The sequence below is a fragment of the Asterias amurensis genome, chromosome 2 (assembly GCF_032118995.1).
Source record: "Asterias amurensis chromosome 2, ASM3211899v1".
NCBI classification, from domain to species: Eukaryota; Metazoa; Echinodermata; class Asteroidea; order Forcipulatida; family Asteriidae; genus Asterias; species Asterias amurensis.
In genome coordinates, this window is record NC_092649.1 from 9,295,921 (window position 1) to 9,315,033 (window position 19,113).

At 36.8% G+C, this 19,113-nt stretch overlaps 1 protein-coding gene across 1 annotated transcript in view; it reads right to left on the reverse strand.

Moving 5' to 3' along the window:
* The window catches only part of LOC139952213 (uncharacterized), a 37,947-nt gene that overhangs the window by 7,877 nt on the left and 10,957 nt on the right, over positions 1-19,113 (reverse strand). The window contains 12 exon segments of the mRNA XM_071951274.1: positions 47-187; positions 2,350-2,487; positions 3,823-3,990; positions 4,852-4,965; positions 6,927-7,008; positions 8,095-8,235; positions 10,248-10,411; positions 10,690-10,743; positions 11,876-12,020; positions 12,895-13,028; positions 13,619-13,789; positions 16,058-16,112. Coding sequence (XP_071807375.1) covers positions 47-187; positions 2,350-2,487; positions 3,823-3,990; positions 4,852-4,965; positions 6,927-7,008; positions 8,095-8,235; positions 10,248-10,411; positions 10,690-10,743; positions 11,876-12,020; positions 12,895-13,028; positions 13,619-13,789; positions 16,058-16,112 — 1,507 coding nt within the window.

Here is a 19,113-nt window from a genome sequence, read left to right on the forward strand (position 1 = left end):
TTGGTATTTTTATTTCATTAAAAATAACTTTCACGATGGGACTCACCCTCAATGTAGTCTTTTGGTGGGAGTCGACGTTGTCGGTATATGCAATATAAAACCACCGACAACAACAGCAATATGCAGACTGCCGCTGTTACAATAACTGCTATCACAATCAATCTGTTACCGGACACCATTGTTTTTCCTGATGAAAAAAACAAAAACAAATGTAAACAGTAAATATTAAAATCTTGTAAAATGGCAAACAAGCCATGATGAAGACAGCCTCTCTCACATTTTTATCACTAGAAAAATCAGAAAATATCGTAATATCAAAGTGCTTGAATCATTTCTCAGATTCAAAATTTTTGGGGTGGAAAATTATCCAAACCATATAACTTTGCAGGAAATCTTTTCTCAAAATAATCAAGTACGTTTTCTATGGCCATAATTTGTGGATTAGATGACCCTCGGACTTTTAAGGGGCTCCAAGGTCAGTTTTGTGATACAAACATTTTCTCATAGTTAGAGTAGGCTAACTATATGAAAATACAAGTCTAAAGTGATATAAAATGCCGCTGCGTTTGAGACCCTTTAATTGTAATTGTTGTCAAAATCCTTTTTTTTTAAATGTCCAATGACAAATCAATTATTATGGCCTGTAGTTGCATGTATCTTGATGAAACTCAATCAAAACAGCATTGATTTTTGACCTTTACTGATACAATGTACAGGTCGACCAATTAGTTTTTCTTATGATAATGCGTTTCAAATTTTACACCATTTTACACCATTTCCACAAGAGGTCAGATTCTTGTATATGTTTTTCCTCCTCGTTCACAAGGACTCTATTGGACAAATAATGCATCGCAAAACTATTTTTCAAAGCAAAACGTTGGTTTGGCTATACATTGCACAGAATCAAGGTAGATTTTGAAGTAATTTGAGGGTAATATTGTCTGTGCAATTTGTAAGGATTTCATAAAATTGCCTTTTTCATATTTTGGAGATCTTTGTTAAAGACATTGGACACTATTGGTAATTGTCTAAGACCAGTCTTCTCACTTGGTGTATCTCAACATATGCATAAAATAACAAACCTGTGAAAATTTGAGCTTAATCGGTCGCCGAAGTTGCGAGATAACAATGAAAGAAAAAACACCCTTGTCACAAGAAGTTGTGTGCTTTCAGATGCTTGATTTCGAGACCTCAAATTCTAAATCTGAGGTCTCAAAATCAAATTTGTGTAAAATTACAATTACTTCTTTCTCAAAAAAAAATATGTTACTTCAGAGGGAGCTGTTTCTCACCAATACTATCAACAGCTCCCCATTACTTGTTACCAAATTAAGGTTTTATGCTAATAACTATTTTGAGTATTACCAGTCGTGTCCACTGCCTTTAACACATCAGTTTACTGAGTGTCTTCAAAGTATTGTTTGGCAAAAAGAAACATTCCTTTTCTAAGTAAAACTTTATGTTGTTGAATTTGTTTTTTTGTTATATACGTATTTTTCATATTCAATGATCTTTTGATCATTGTGAGACACGAGTATAAAACTACAATTAAAGGGACACATTGCCTTGGATCGGTCGAGTTGGTCTTTGAAAAGCGTTTGTAACCGTTTTTTATAAAATGCATATGGGTAGAAAGATGTTGTAAAAGTAGAATACAATGATCCACACAAACATGCCTCAAAATTGCATGGTTTTCCTTTTACCTCGACGACTAACACGTCGGCCATTTATGGGGGTCAAAATTTTGACTCCCATAAATGGCTGACCGTGTTAGTTCGCACAGTAGAAGAAAAAACACGCAATTTCGAGGCAAACTTGTGTGGATCATTGTATTCTACTTTTAAAACATCTTTCCAACCATATGCATTATATAAAAAACGGTTACAAACGCTTTTGTTTTGACCAACTCGTCCCTTCCAAGGCAACGTGTTCCTTTAATGAACACTAAGCTGACGATATGACTTTTATTAATCTTTTTCAAATCTTGTAAAAGATACTATGTCAGATTTTATGCCCCAAACATTAAAAAATAGATATTTTCTTTTGAGTGAATGGCATTTGAAAGAGTATCACCCGCTCTAACGAAAAAAAAGTTTAACTTTTACTTTTAATTGTCAGGAACCATGACAAAAATTTAAAATGTTTCTTATAAAACACATAAGATATATTGTCGGGATCCCGACGAGCACTTTATTTCACTGCTACTAATAACTGGCGGACTTTTTCGAGCAATGGCTAAAATGAAAGCTTGTAACTTTCTCGACCCCCATCAAAATACCTCTTGAATTTTAATTCAAAATTTTGGGGTCAAATTGGGCCAAAATCTGACATAGCATCTTTAAGCCTTACTGATGCAGGTCTTGTTGACTTGTAAATGGTTCTCTCCACATTCACAGTAGTAGTCCACTTTGTTGGTTTGTACAATGCAGACTCCCTCTCCACATGGATTTATGGTGAGGTTACCATTAAATCTCTTGCAAGGATTCACTGAAAAAAAAAGGTACAAAATAATGAGGCAACAACTTAACCAGGTGTAAAAATAATAATATCAAACATAAATGATGTAGGCCTACATATAAAAAAAGTTGTTAATACTAATTGAGAGCACATTAATGAGACGGTTGTGTGCGCTTTATAAGATTATTATCTGCAGGCATCTTTGTCCATATGTAAGTTTTAAAGAAGTTAAAACGTCTTGCTAATAATAGCCTAATGAATGATTGACAAAGTACAATATGTTATGAAAGTTCCGTACACTAAGTGACGTGCAACAACATGAAAATTACATTGGCAAGTTGAAAACACAAATGAAAACTTTTTACAGCCAAAACAAAATGAAAAACAATATTAAAAAAGAACACCAAAAATATTAAAAAACAAGTAAAATTAAGAATTAATTTGCATTAAAGCCAGTGGACACTATTGGTAATTGTCAAGGACCAGTCTTCTCACTTGGTGTATCTCAACATATGCATAAAATAACAAACCTGTGAAAATTTGAGCGCGTTTAGTCGTCGGAGTTGCGAGATAACTATGAAAGAAAAAAACACCCTTGTCACACGAAGTTGTGTGCTTTCAGATGCTTGATTTCGAGACCTCAAGTTTTAAACTTGAGATCTCGAAATCAAACTCGTGGAAAAATACTTCTTTCTCCAAAACTACGTCACTACGTCACAGAAGGAGCCGTTTCTCACAATGTTTTATACTATCAACCTCTCCCATTACTCGTTACCAAGTAAGGTTTTATGCCAATAATTATTTTGAGTAATTACCAATAGTGTCCACTGCCTTTAAAGAACAAGATTGAAGAGCGAGAAGATATTACTGTGCCCTAATTTAACTATCTCTTAAAGTACTGCCCTCAATTCTGTTAAATCAACATTGCCAATGTTAAATACATTATTCTATAATATTGAAACTCTTTTTTATCATTATCAGCAATTAATTTCAGAGTGTACAATATCCTATATGAATGGCAAAAATGTTATCAGTTTATTCTTGGAACACAGTTTTACAAAGGTTTACGCCATTTCGTGGGTTCGAATCCCACCCAAGATGCCTGTGATTTTGTTGAACTCAGGAAAAGTACTGTGTTGACAAATGCTTTTGAATACACATCGGTGTAAGGGCAAAACCAATCATCAATAACTTTTTGGCACACCCTTTTTTCAAAAATGTTGAATGGAAATCGGAAAAAGTGGGTTTGTTTTAGGTTTTTTGTTTTTTTTTTTTGTTTTTTGTTTTTTTGGGGGGGGGTGTTTGTTTGTTTGTTGAGGTGTTTGGGTGGTGTTGTTGTTGTTGGTGTTTGTTTTTTTAACTGACTTTTGCATTCCACCTTGTCCTTGGTTGCATTATAACCAGCCTGACAAATACAGCTTGACTGAAGTATGACCGTAGCAGCGGTCCCTGGCTGCAGCGCCCCGTGTCTCACACATTCTCCATAGATACCACATATTGTCGTGTTCTCTTCGTTTATCCAACATGGATCCGCTGCGGAAAAAAAATAATAAACAAGAATTTCAGAATTTCATTTGTACCTTTCTTTGAAATTTAAATAAATCACGACACTTAAAACATCATACAGCAATCAGACATCCGCTCTAGCATTGCAAAGGTCATGGGTGCGAATCCCACCCAAGAAGCCTGTGATTTTGTTGAACTCAGGAAAAGTACTGTGTTGACAATGCTTTTGAATACACATCGGTGTAAGGGTAAAACCAAAATTAATATGCTGCAGCGACCAGGTTAAACAGAAAATTACAAGTTAAATCATAGAATAAAAGTTTTCCCCAAACAGCTGAGAGCCACTTTGGGCTATGAAAAGAAAATATATCTCATGATAATAAGTATTAAAGGGAAATGAAGGTAGGAAAATCAGTCCCGATTGCAGGATTGAGGGAAACATGCACCAGCCAAGGAGTTCCAAAGAGATGCAGAATGTGGAATAAAGCTGGGTTTTTGGGAACCTAAATCTCAGCACAAAAGAATGAAGGGTGACAAAAAGCAGAAAGCCTATCTTTCCTGGCTCAAACCTCCAAAAAGGAGGAACCATGGGCCCATTTTCAAAACTTGCTACAACAACACAAAATTATGCTTAGCAGAATAACTTGCCAAACTGCCATGTCACACGTACAAATTATGACTGGTTTTCTGCTCATTTCTACTAGGCACAAAAATGCAAAGCAATATTTTCTGCTTAATGAGCACCTCTAATGAAACTGGGCCCAGACTGGGCACTGACACATCAAAATATCTTCAGAAAAAGACAAGAGGCTGGCTACAAACCTAAGATAGACTAATTAGTTTGTGAGTTTCAAAATTGCAGCTGTACCTTAACAAGTTTTATTTTACCTTTGCATGTTCTAGCCCACTCGACATAGCCTGGAAGACAGTCACATTCGTAAGTTGCCCCATCGGGTACACACGTGCCATTTATTCCACATGGGAAACCTTCGCATGGATTTTCTGTAAAAGTATAACAGAACGTCAACACATGGCTCAGTAATGTCAATCATAATCTTTACTGGGTTGCAATAATTTTCCTTCAGCCTTGAGTTTTGATTACTGACAAAGATACCCCACCCCATCAACAAACAACAAATAAACGAATAATCAAAACAAAACAAAGAAACCCAAAACAAACACAAGAAGAAGAGAGAGAAAAGGTATACTTTTGGTATATACCAACATATGCACACACACAAAATTGTAAGAAATTGGGCTCAAGTCATTGAAGTTGCAAGAAAATAATGAAAGAAGTCAACCCCCTGTTGCATAGAATTGTGTGCTTTCAGATACCTGGGAAGGGCTTCATCCCCCCCCCCCCGAAACCTTTCTCAGATTCAATTTTTTGGGGGAAAATATTACCTCTTTCCCTTAAAGGGAAGTTATCGTCGGTCGTACCACGAACTGACCTAACTGACACAAAATCACACATTTTCGCAAATTTGTTTTAAAACAAATAATTGACAAACTCAATGCTGTTAACATTATCAGCAAGTTTCAGTGCCTAATATGTAATAGTTTGGTAATTACACTAATAAGTATAAACGACGCATCGCTGGACTTGCCATTTTGTCTTTTCACAAAGTGACCTATCTAGATACGTCGCTTTACCAATGGTTAAACTATGCGCTACAGCGCGCGATTATGGCGCGCATGCAAATTTTCGTACCACGAAGTGACCTAACTGGGGAGCGTAGTATTTTCACAAAGTGACCGATCTCGATTATCTCTATTACGCATTGGTTTGTACACAGCGCGCTGCAGGCAAAAATGAAATTTTCATTTTCACAAACTGATCCATCTGTTTAGGAATTAATTACTTATTAAAATAGTTTTAGGGATTAAAACACATTGATAGTTCTGTATGAATAAAGTATTCAGCTTTGTTTTCGTCATAAAATAATACAATAAAGTTGGTAAGCAGACACCGAAACAGCAGTTTCAAAAGTAGTGCAACTTCAATCGTGATTTTCTCTGAACACGTTTTTTAAAACAGTGAACGAGTTAGGTCAGTTCGTGGTACTGAACACTTAACAACTAGAAAGAATTGTTTCATCCTTACAATGCAATAATGACAACTTAAGAATATTATTTGGCAACATTGGTTATGAACAATCTCATTCAGAAGTAATTCACACAGACAGACTTCAACAAATAGAAGTGTCAATGGTTATGTTTGGTAACCGCTCTTAAAGACAGTGGACACTATTGGTAATTGTCAAAGACCAGTCTTCTCACTTGGTGTATCTCAACATATGCATAAAATAACAAAACCTGTGAAAATTTGAGCTCAATTGGTCGTCGAAGTTGCGAGATAATTATTGAAGAAAAAAACACCCTGTCACACGAAGTTGTGTGCTTTCAGATGCTTGATTTCGAGACCTCAAATTCTAAACTTGAGGTCTCAAAATCAAATTTGTGGAAAATTACTTCTTTCTCGCAAACTACCTCACTTCAGAGGGAGCCGTTTCTCACAATGTTTTATACTATCAACCTCTCCCCATTACTCGTTAAATTAGGCTTTATGATGATAATTATTTTGAGTTATTACCAATAGTGTCTACTGCCTTTAAATTCAATGGCACTTTGAAGGCATGTGCTTATGTCAGTCAGTTTTTATGTCCGCATAGGACATGTTCCCTCCAGATTCGTTTGTAATATCTCAAAAATTTGACCACCTTTTGAAATTAAATGTGTCACATGTCAGTTTTTGTTTTAGACATCTACATTTACAAAGGATTAAAACAGTTTTAAAAAAAAGGTAAACTTTGCCTTTGAACTACATTTCTACGAAGAGGGTCATTTTTAACATATCAACAACTCTCCTCTTTACCAAATAAGTGTTTATGGGCACTTTTTAACTTATGGCGTAACTACCAAAAGAAAAAATCCTGCCTTTAATAAGAATAATGAACACCTACCAATCAAAGGTATTAATTTTTTGGGGGTTCTTCTGCAATCAATTTTGTCTCCATTTTCATTCAGGCAAGTCATTGGAAGCACCTTAAAGTAAACAAAACATGATACCGCTGTAGATACAGGGGCAAATTCAGGTTCATGATGATTTAAATGGGCATAAAGGCCGAGTCACACTGCAGTGATAACGAAAACGGTAACGATTATAACGACACAAAGAGAACGCATTTGATTGAATTGCTCCGCGCAGAATACGCCCATCGCTTATTCAACCAATCGAGGGCGTGCATTTTTAACGTTATCGTTTTCGTTCTTGTTATCGAGGCCTGTGTGACCGGGCCTTAAAAAATATTTTAAAAAATAATACATAACTGATGTGTAATTTTAATAAAACTGTTTTCACACAAAAGAACACACATGTTTAAAAAAAAAAACATTCAGACCGTATGTTAATTATCATCACAGTAAAAAAAAAGGTGGCAAAGTCGGAGCCTGGGCTGAATTTCGCAAAGAGCATAAATCTTAAATGCTAAGCAAAGGGTGATCAAAATAGAAAATCACCATGGCAATATTTACAACTCTTCTTGAGATGCGTCTTAGCTCTTTGTGAAACCCTTCCCTGGACTCCCTACATGCACATGTTGTGCACAGCGAAAGGATTTTTAAAGAGATGCTAAATGTCTTTTAAAGAGATGTGATCCTGTAGGGAATTGAACCTCCCGGAAGTGATGTTTGTAAAGTGCAAATTTAACATCTATTATGTCGTTGCGGTATGAAAACGTAGGATTCGAACTGCCTTTAGCTACCGGGCAATCTCGGTAGTCTAGTTGTAAGACACTGCCCTAGAATTGCAAGGGTCGTGGGTTCGAATCCCACCCGAGTAACATGCCTGTGATATTTTTCACAAGACTCGGGAAAGTACTGAGTATACAGTGCTAACACACATCGGTGTATGGGTAAAAATCAAAATTAATTTTAATTGATTTTGTTAAAACATCAAAACAGCAGCAGCAGTGTCGGCAGCAGCAGCAGCAAACAAAACTCAAAAGTTAGAGTATACATATCCTGGTAGCCAAGTAGGAAAGTAAATCTTACTTTTTCAAATATCAGTTCTGAAAATTGAAACTGGACCAAGTTACAAAAATGAACAATTGTGATTTGAAACAAACTTACATGTACTTCGGACCAATTCTGCAATGGCAGTGGCCACGTCTTGTCTTCGTAGCTAGTTTTGGTGTTAAATCGTACTGTAGCAAATGCCGTTATTGTGCCGTTCATATCGGGACATGTTTGATTTGAGGTGGATACAGACTCCTGGTGAAAAATAACCCCATTAAATTAAGCAATCGTAACACATTTGTAATTTGTTCAGTCAGTTTTGTTTTTGGGGGAGGGAGACATCTTCTAAGCAGGGCCCAAAAATGTGCTTAGCATGAACTTTCTTCAGTGATAATAACAGGATTACCAAACAAATTTCCACGTGATTTTCTGGGTAAGCAAACAACAGCTGAATACCAGTAAAAAGCAAAATGCAACAAATAGAAATTTGGTTGGTAATCCTGTTTTCATCAAGGAAGAAAGTTCATGCTAAGCACATTTTTGTGCTTAGCAGCTCTATGAAATTTGGCCCTGGTTTAAGTTAAACATAATGATAATAATAACTGTTCTTGCTTGAGAGAAGATTTTGCAGCTCAAAGGCACAGGACACTTTTGTTACTCAAAATATTTATTAGCATGAAAACTTACTTGTTAAAGAGAAAAGGAGAGCTATTGATAGTACATAGTGAGAAACGACTCCCCGGAAGTAAGCATATTATCATAAAAAATTACTTGGTAATTTCTCACTGAAATGATTGAATCTAAAGAAGACTTCAGCCTATTTTCTTGCAACTTCGATGACCAATCAAGTAAAAATGTTCACAGATTTGTTATTTTATCTGTATGTTGAGATAAACCAAGTGAGAACTTTAGTCTTTGACAATAACCAAACTAGTCCAGGGGTGGATTTCACAAAGGTAGACCTAACTTAGGACTAGTCCTAGGCAATGCTAAGAGATAGGACCAGTCCTAAGTTAGGATGAGTTACTGGTCCTAACTTAGGACCAATCCTATCTCTTAGCATTGCTTAGGACTAGTCCTAAGTTAGGACTACCTTTGTGAAATCGACCCCAGTGCCTTTAAATTATAGACACTGGACACTATTGGTAATTGTCAAAGACAAGTCTTTTTATGTGGTGTATTAGCATTATACAAAAAATAACAAACCTGTGAAAATTTGAACTCAACTGGATGTGTAAGTTGAGAGGTAATAATGGAAGAAAAAAACACACCCTTGTCACACAAAGTTGTGTGCTTTCACTAATTCTGAGGTCTCAAAATCAAATTCAAATATTTAAGTGGAAAATTACTTCTTTGTCAAAAACTACATGTTTATTAATTTTTGTTGGGCAAGTTCGCCCAAACAAAGGCTAAAAGCCACTCTAGGTTAAGGGCTACAAAGAAGAAAACATAGAAATGTTGTAACTCAGTGGAGCTGAAGGTAGGAATTGATATTCCTCTTTAAAGATGGCAGATCATAGGATGAAGGGAAACATGCACCAGGCAAGGAGTTCCAAAGAGATGAAGTACGAGGGAAGAAGCTACTGGAGTAGCTCTTTGTTCTACATCTCGGCACAGCCACAGTATAAGGATGAGAACAAGCAGAAAGCCTGGTCTCGCACTCAAACACCCTGACAGGAGGAACAGGGTTGGATAGACTGGTGGAACATTTACCATGGAAATATCTGTAAAACACACAGAGGCTGGCTACAGACCTTCGGTGAGAGGGAGCTTTTTCTCACAATGTTTTACACTATCAGCAGCTCTCCATTGCTTACCAAGTATGCTTTTATGCTACAAATTATTATGAGAAATTACCAATACATAGTGTCCAGTGCCTTGAAGCTATTTGACACCAATCATAAAGTGAGCAGCATTTACTGTGGACTTGCTTGCATTTAAAATTATTGTGTGGTCTAATCTTGATTCAAAGGGGCAGTTTTAGCAATGACCTGCTTGACTTGTAAAGGTCAATTGCAACAGTTGGCCTATAGCGGTTGAGGTGGGCAAAAAGTCTGAGAATGTGCTAAGACAAAATTTGCTCAGCAGAAATTGTGTACCAGCCAAAATTCAACAGTTTACAATGTTGCAACTGGGACTCCACTCCCTTTTTGTTAGCGAATAATTTTGTCCAGCAGAATTTTCTGCTAAGAGCTTTATGAAATTTGGCCCTGGCAACGTGACAAAATGCTGTAAAGAGATGAGATCTTGTCAGGAATTGAACATACCGGTTTGATTTGGATGAAGTCAACAAGGTCATTTTGGTATATGAAGATTTTGTAGAGCTCGAACTGAAAGCTAGCTGGAGCCAAAGGGAAGGAAATTTCCAAAGTGTCATAGTCGCCCACATCGGTCCTTTGTTTCATTAGTATACACTTTGGTTCCCAACGAGCTAGAAATGAGAAGTCAAACTAAAAATGAAAACTTGGCCGAAACAGAAAAAAACAGAACCTCTTATTTCGAGAAAACTATCTGGTAGATTGAGACGAAATGAAAAATTTAACGAATTAAAAATGAGATGTTTATAATATAATAACAAACTGGATTATTCTTCCTTGAGACACTCAAGGTTTGAAAGGTGGAGGCCAATACAACTTTTTTTTATATATATAACAATAATAGTTTTAAACCATTTGTAACAGTAATTTTCATATAAATGATGTTTGATACCTCTTCGATCGTTTTCACAACGAGCGTCATTTTCTTTACTGGGATGATCACACCCTATGGAAAAATAATAATTTGTGGTAAATAGATAGTCATTAATTCAAGAACCAAATACAGTTTCATGAAAGGTTTCAATAAGAATTTCCTGAAAGTATTGCTTTGGGTTTCCCTCAGCAGGTTTCCTTGAGAGTTTTTTAAAGAGTCTTCTGTAAAGTTTTCTTTAGAATTTCCTATTATGTTTCCTACTGTATTCAGGAAGATTTCAATAAGAGTTTCCAGAAAGTTCTGCTTTGGAGTTTCCCATGACAAGTTTCCCTGTGAGTTTCCTGAAGAGTCTTCTGTAAAGTTTTCTTTAGAATTTCCAATACGTTTGTTTTGGAGTTTTGCCTACAGTATTATGGAAGATAAGAGTGTTTTCACAATTATTTTGCTTTGGAGTTCCTAAACCTGAACATTTAGAGAGTTCCCTGAAAGTTTTGCACAAGTGTTTTCAGAATGGATTCATATAGAGAGTTTCCTTAAAGGTTTGCTCACAAAAGAATCTCCTTGAGGGTTCCTTGAAGGGAGTTCCCTTAAAGGTACTGGACACTATTGGTTATTGTCACTCAACAAATGCACAAAATAACAAACCTGTGAAAATTTGAACTCAATTGTCTGCCAAATTTGCGAGAAAAACACCCTTGTCACACAAAGTAGTGTGCTTTCAGATGCTTGATTTTGCTTACCAAGTAAGTTTTTATGCTTTGAGTAATTACCAATAGTGTCCAGTGCATTTAAGCAATTTTCCACCAATCATAAAGTGAGCAGCATTGTTTCTAGATTAGGTAGCAAAGTTCAAAATCAAGTATTTCTCTACTGAGACTACTTTCTTTAAATGATTTCCAAATTAAAGTTTTAAAGACTTGCTAATAATTCTTTAAACTTCTAATCTTTGAAACTGCCTTGTTTCCCAGAGCTCCAGAGAAATAGGGTATGATTAAACATGTTTTTTTTTTTGGTTTTTTTTTTTTGGGGGGGGGAGGTGGGGGGGGTTATCTAGTTGGCAGCAGATTTACCAGGAAATACCATTTTTCTTGGTAATGTACGCATGAACTATTTGTAACCAATAAAAATTTACCAGGGAAGTCTGCTGCCACCTTGCGTTCCTAATTCTCCCACATGGGAGAGGACAGGAATGTTGGAATCTTACCTGGAACATCATGAAATTCAGTAACGCTCGTTTCGTAAGGATTTTGTTTGATATTATCCACTGGCATGGTCCGTACAGACACACTGTATCTTCCACCTGGTCTCAAGCCACATAATAGTGTGAAGGAAAACTGAATTTTATCAACCTAAAATTGAAAGGGGGAAAAGACTGTGTTAATGGGAGACTTTGGGACGCTAGGTGGCAGCAGACTTACCAGGTAAATTCCAGGGTTACGTAGTTCTGAGCATGCGCACATGACCAAGAACAATGGATTTTACCTGGTAAGTCTGCTGCCACCTAGCGTCCCAAAAGTCCCCTATTGAATTGAATGATACACGCAACTATACGTTTAAACGAGGCCTTTGGAGAAGCCTCAATTGATTGATGACGGTTTTGTTTAAAGTTTTAACGCACTCGCCGTCAATTACTGGAGAGAAAGGTATCAGTATCGAACAAACATGTCAAAATAAAACTTGTTGGCTTAGGCGGTGTCAGAAATGGTGGCTACAGCTACGGCTACGGCTAGTTTTAATGCACTCGCCGTCAATTACTGGAGAGAAGGGTGTCAGTATCGAACAAACATGTCAAAATAAGAGCTTTTTCAAAACCTTGTTGGCTTAGGCCGTGTCAGAATTGGTGGCTACAGCTACGGCTATGGCTAGATTTCCGCGTCATCAAGTGTTGAAGTATAATACTTCCTTAGCAACACACCTAGCAACAGCCGTAGCCATACTCTCTTAATGTAAAAGAGTGAAAAAGTACTCTTTGAAGAGCCATATGAAGGAAAACTCTTTTTTCGAGTGGTCTTCCACTCTTTTAGATTGAATTTTGCATCTTTTGAGTGATTTTTCACTCTGTCCTGGAGTGAAACCCCTCTAAAAGAGTGAAATAACCACCACTCTTTTTGAAGAGCCGTATGGAGGACAACTCGAAATGTAAAGAGTGGTGTTTTTCACTCTTTTACATTTAGAGAGTAACCGTCAATTCGGATACGGCCTTATTTAGGCCTCCAAACCTACCCTATTATTTTCCAGAACGGCAAAATAATCTATTCCACTTGAGCTGAAGTTCAAATTAAAACAGAACTTGCATAAGTTTTCTCTGTACGTCAGAGATACCATTGATAGTTGTATGCCTTTGGTTCTGGAAGCAGCTGAACAGAACAAACAAAAATATTGTTGATGTTAATAATTTTTGTAGGCTATGTGTTTCAAATTCCTCAATTGTGCAATTATTTGATATAGTCATGGCACAAGCTTATTTACTTTTAAATTCATATAACAAAAATGGTATTTCTTAATAATCTGTAATTTTGGCAAATCTATTTTTTATTAAACCGGACTGTTAAAAAAAAATTCAGCCTTTGGCTGTGTATATACATAAAACACATATTTACATAGTCCACAGACTCACGCTAAACTTACAAGTTTCAAAATGTTGTTTCCTGAAAAATAAGTAACAACGTATTCACGCGACTCTCCTTAAAAAGCACGCATTTTCACCCTTTTTTCCCTAAAAGTTTCCGTATGGGGCGCCACCACTTTTTCATTGCATATGAAATAAAATAGTATCAAATTTACCTCAATGAGATATCCCTTATTGTAAAAATGGGTGAAAAAGTGGTAGCGCCAAACCGGAATGTATCCATTAAATGTCCTACATCTTGACAGTGAGTAGGATTCATATGGCCGAAAACCTGATCTAAAAATGCACCAAAATCCTTCAAACTCCCAATAAACTCACTTTGCGCTTCAATGTTGTACTTGATATTCACACAAGAAGTCTCTTTGCATTCTTCGTCGTGGTCTGGTGAACAGTCGATGGCTTTAGTGACGTCTTGTATGTCAACATTTGTTGCTTTTCCGGGTCTATCGTCGACATCAGCCGGTGGTGCAAATGGATTCACACAATGTGCTGTTGAAAACCCAATTTAATAAACGCTTTCAATTACATGCTTACATAGTTCTCGTAGTGTTTTGTTATAATTCGTAACAAATAACAATACAACATGACTGTGTGAAGCGCCCTCTGCGAATTAAAAATTTGCGCTAAATGTCGCTTTTTTTGTCGTTTCCTAACTATTTGAGTTCGCCACGGCAAAAGTGAGATCCATTTCTTCCCCGTCTTTCTAATTGGCAAAGCATTTTATTAGACCTTCTGAAGAATCAGTTCAAGGCCATACGGTTTGTACTGAAATATACATAATATTCTTTCTTTTTGATTCCTTTTTTTTTTTTTAAGCAGAAAGCAAAGTTGAAAGGACACTATTGGTAATTGTCAAAGACCAGTCTTCTCACTTGGTGTATCTCAACATATGCATAAAATAATAACTGTGAAAAGTTGGGTTCAATTGGTCGTCGAAGTTGCGAGATAATAATGAAATAAAAAAAAACACCCTTGTCACACGAAGTTGTGTGTTTTAAGATGCTTCACTTTGAGGTCTCGAAATCAAATTAGTGGGAAATTACTTCTTTCTCGAACACTACGTTACCTCAGAGGGAACCGTTTCTCACAATGTTTTATATTATCAACAGCTCCCCATTACTCGTTACCAAGTTTTATGCTAATAATTATTTTAAGTAATTACCAATAGTGGTTAGTGCCTTTAACTGAATAGAAAGGAAACACAGTAGCCTCCCAAATCCATGGTAAAGCAGGTCTGACTTTTCAGATACTGACCTGAACTGCGCTTTTTAGACCCTATAATGACAGTATGAATTGAGCTTTATGAACTGTTATATTTCGATTTTGTTTGCATTTTCTTTTGTCAAAACAGGTTGGTAGTTTCCCAACTGTTCCCCTAAGGATAAAAGATTCAACGAGATCTCCTTTTTGTTCAGATTCTGGTTTTTTATTCATCATGCCGGTGACTGGCACGGAAACAGAAGAGGCCTTGCACCCACTTGAAGTTCATCTTTTCAGAACGCCATAGGCCTATAAATAAAAGTCAATTAAGCGGGGACGGGGTTCGGGAGCTAAAGCGAATGCTGACAGGTTAAGTTGCACACTGCCTGCCTGGGCCCAATTACATAGAGCTGATAAGCAGAAATTATCAATTATTAAATTATCGACATTTTTTTGCTAAGCAGAAATGAGCAGCATACCAGTTACAAATTGCGTGACATGTTAGTTTGGCTGGTAACCTTATTCTTATAATCATATATTTTGTATGTTTAGCTATTTTGTGCTCAAAGGGAAGGTACACATTTGGTTACTCAAAACAAATATTAACTTTTAATATTATTGTAGGCCTATATGGCGTTGTGAAAAGTTCTAAAAAGATGTGAACAAGAAACACTGTGGGGTCAACCGCTACATGATGTGTGGCATTTGGGTTAATTTACGTGCACTACCATAACATAATACGGCTTAAAGGCAGTGTACACTATTGGTAATTACTCAAAATAATCATCATCATACAACCTTTCTTGATTACAAGTAATGGGGAGAGGTTGATAATATAAAACATTGTGAGAAACAGCTCCCTCTGAAGTGAAGTAGTTTTCGAGAAAGAAGTAATTTTCCACGAATTTGATTTCGAGACCTCAAGTTTAGAACTTGAGGTCTCGAAATCAAGCATCGGAAAGCACACAACTTCGTGTGACAAGGGTGTTTTTTCTTTCATTAATATCTCGCAACTTCTACGACCGATTGAGCTCAAATTTGCACAGGTTTGTTATTTTATGCATATGTTGAGATACACCAAGTGCATGAGAAGACTGGTCTTTGACATTTACCAATAGTGTCCACTGTCTTTAATGTCAATAAATATACTAATTTAGTATCTAACCCAAGGAAACAAGTGCCACGAAGGGACTCGAACCCGCACTCTGCTGACCAAAACACCTGCAGAGCTTGGGGTGGTTCTGAGGCTCTCAACTGCTCGGCCATTCGACACACTACATGATAATGGATCACATGATGGTTTTGTTAGCCCATTCAACTGAAAGCGCTGTTGAAATGTGTAACTTTATAAGCAGGATTCTGATTGGCTTGTAAGCTAGCTGTAAAACCAGCTTTGTATAGACTTGCAGAAACTGAAATTGTACACACCATTTATGGTGAGAACTCGGCCACATACAAGCAACATGGTAAAAATAATATGGTCAAAATTGGAGCCCATTAGCAAAGTTTGCAATTATTAGTTTGAGAGGGTTAGGCCTAATGCCTCCATTCCCTTACCTAAGATAAATGCACCCTCCGTCATCTGACAAAACTGTCTGGCAGGGATGCGGTCCTGTTAAAAAAAAGGAGAGGATGGAAATATTTAAACAAAATGTCTGATTGAACATACAAATTTGAATACAGCTGCGGGCAGCTTACACATGGACCAAAGGCCTTTTATAAAGGCCCGTAAAATACGTTGAACCTGAATGGCAAACATTTTGTGATAATTGTACAATGCATAACGATGCAACATTAATAACAGTGCTTGGGCCCGATTTTTTAAAGGCAGTGGACACTATTGGTAATTACTCAAAATAATTATCAGCATAAAACCTTACTTGCTAATGAGTTTTGGGGAAAGGTTGATAGTATAAAACATTGTGAGAAACGGCTCCCTCTGAAGTGATGTAGTTTTCGAGAAAGAAGTAATTTTCAACGAATTTGATTTCGAGACCTCAAGTTTAGAACTTGAGGTCTCGAAATCAAGCATCTGAAAGCACACAACTTCGTGTGACAATGGTGTTTTTTCTTTCGTTATTATCTCGCAACTTCGATGACCAATTGAACTCAAATTTTCACAGGTTTGTAATTCTATGCATATGTTGAGATACACCAAGTGAGAAGACTGGTCTTTGACAATTATTAATAGTGTCCACTGCCTTTAAACACCAAACAATTAAGTGATATATTGCTTCTTGCAATTCATTATTTCAATGGGTTACGGGCTGTTCTTTATTTCGCTAATATAGAGGCTCCCCATAAAATTTGATTACCGAAGTGATTGTTAAATTGGTATATAGGCTTCAAAGTCATAAACGTATGAAAGCAGCTGTCATTAGGTCATTTATAGTCCACACAATGGTCAACAATAGTCGAAGGTATAAATTATTATAGCTGGGACTCCATTTATAAAACTGCTTCATTATGACAATGACGTTCATGAAGGGCGCGCGGGGTGTGGATGGAAGGGCTATTGATAATTAAAAATAGAAGATAAATAGGTATTGCTCTTAACTTTGATACTAATACAATAGGCCAAATTAAAGGCAGGGCCTAAACCATGCGATTGGTTCAACGTATTTCTGTTGAAATCAATGATGCCTCATATTGTGAACTTAAAGGCAGTGGACACTATAGGTAATTGCTCAAAATAATTATTGGCATAAAACCTTTCTTGGTGACGAGTAATGGGGAGAGGTTGATGGTATAAAACATTGTGAGAAACGGCTCCCTCTGAAGTGCCATAGTTTTCAAGAAAGAAGTAATTTTCCGCGAATTTGATTTCGAGACCTCAGGTTTAGAACTTGAGGTCTCGAAATCAACCATTTAAACCCACACAACTTCGTGTGACAAGGGTGTTTTTTCTTTCATTATTATCTCGCAACTTCGATGACCGATTGAGCTCAAATTTTCACATGTTTGTTATTTTATGCATATGTTGAGATACACCAACTGTGAAGGCTAGTCTTTGACAATTACCAATAGTGTCCACTGCCTTTAATCACTATAGGTCGATAGGTCGCAAGCCTATAAGGAAACCTGTGAACATGGGTGGTTCCTAGAAATACACGGTTTATCCCTCTCTTCTTTGAATCTTATTCTTCAACACTGTAAAAAGCAATGTATGGGCAAGGGTAACAGGGGCCAATTTCATAGAGCTGCTTAAGCAAAAAATTTGCTTAAGCACGAAAATAGCTCGCTTATTTTACACATGTTACTGGCCAAAATTTCATGCCATATACATTGCTTATGACTAGTACTTAGCTGTTGTTTACTTAGCATAACAATTGAGTGGAGTCTTGGCCGGTAATCTGATTTTACTAAGCAATGAATTTTTTGCTTAAGCAAATTTTTGTGCTTAAGCCGCTCTATGAAATTGGGCCCAGGCCCGGTCCCACTGCAGCGATAACGAGAACGATAGCGATAATGACGCAAACAGAACACAGGCGTGTGCGTATTCTGCGTGGAGCAATTCAACCAATAGAATGCGTTCTCTTTGCGTCTTTCGTTATCGCTGCGTCTTTCGTTAAGTGTGACTCGGCCTTAAAAACCCACAAAGTGTTTCAAGTCCCTACACTGTGTGGACCTGTTTCGTTCTCAGGTCCACACTTCGAACGAGTAATTAAACATAATCTAGTGCCCCTCTCTGCAAATCAATCGTAGTAGCTAAGCAAACTATATGGTGTCACAATTCAAATTACTATGGTATATACTGACATTTATCTACGATGATATTTTTGCTTTAATTGTGAAATCGGCCCCTGTGTGGACCCGGGAAGCCCTCGAGAAAGATTCTGAACGGGTTGAAATGTCATCTCATCAACTGTTGCTTGGGTTGGGACTCGTCCAAGTCCTAAGATTAGTCTTAAGTTAAGGAAGAGTTTTGTGAAATCGACGGCAGAAGTCTTAAAAAGTGCATAATTGGAACCTTGGAAGAGGATTAGTTAACTTGAAGGTTTTCCCAAAGAGTTCATATTATCAAAACGATGACATAGATAAAATAGTAAAAAAATAACCATTGCATATCAGAGTTGAATAATTTATCGTAAAATGGCTTGCTTTGGGCACAAGCGACTACTTAAATTTCAGTTCCAGAGACCTACACATAGACAGTTTTTATGTCAAATGGTTGAGGCTATCTTTTGTATGGCAACCTCCAGTTTTGCAGTTTGATGAGATTGGGCCCAGGTCCTCCACTTGAATAATTTACGGGATTGAAAACAATAAATCAATCCATTTGTCAGCGTTGTCAACAAACGACGAAACTAAGTCACACTTTCATGTGGGTAAACTCTTAAGCTGCGCAGCAAGAATAAAAATGCAACAAATTAAATAAAAAACTTGATAAAAAGAAAACCGAAACTGAAACTTCTACAAACTCTCTGAAGTTCCTCTTTTTGTTGCATATAAATATTATTTTCTCAATGTGAAAAAGTGCAGTTCCACAGATACAGATTATTCGCTTACTATTATATATACGACGGGTATGCAAAACTGGGAGCCCTATGGGGGAGGGGAAGACAACACAATTTAGGGGGAAACAAATTTGAGACGGGATAAACAAAGAAACA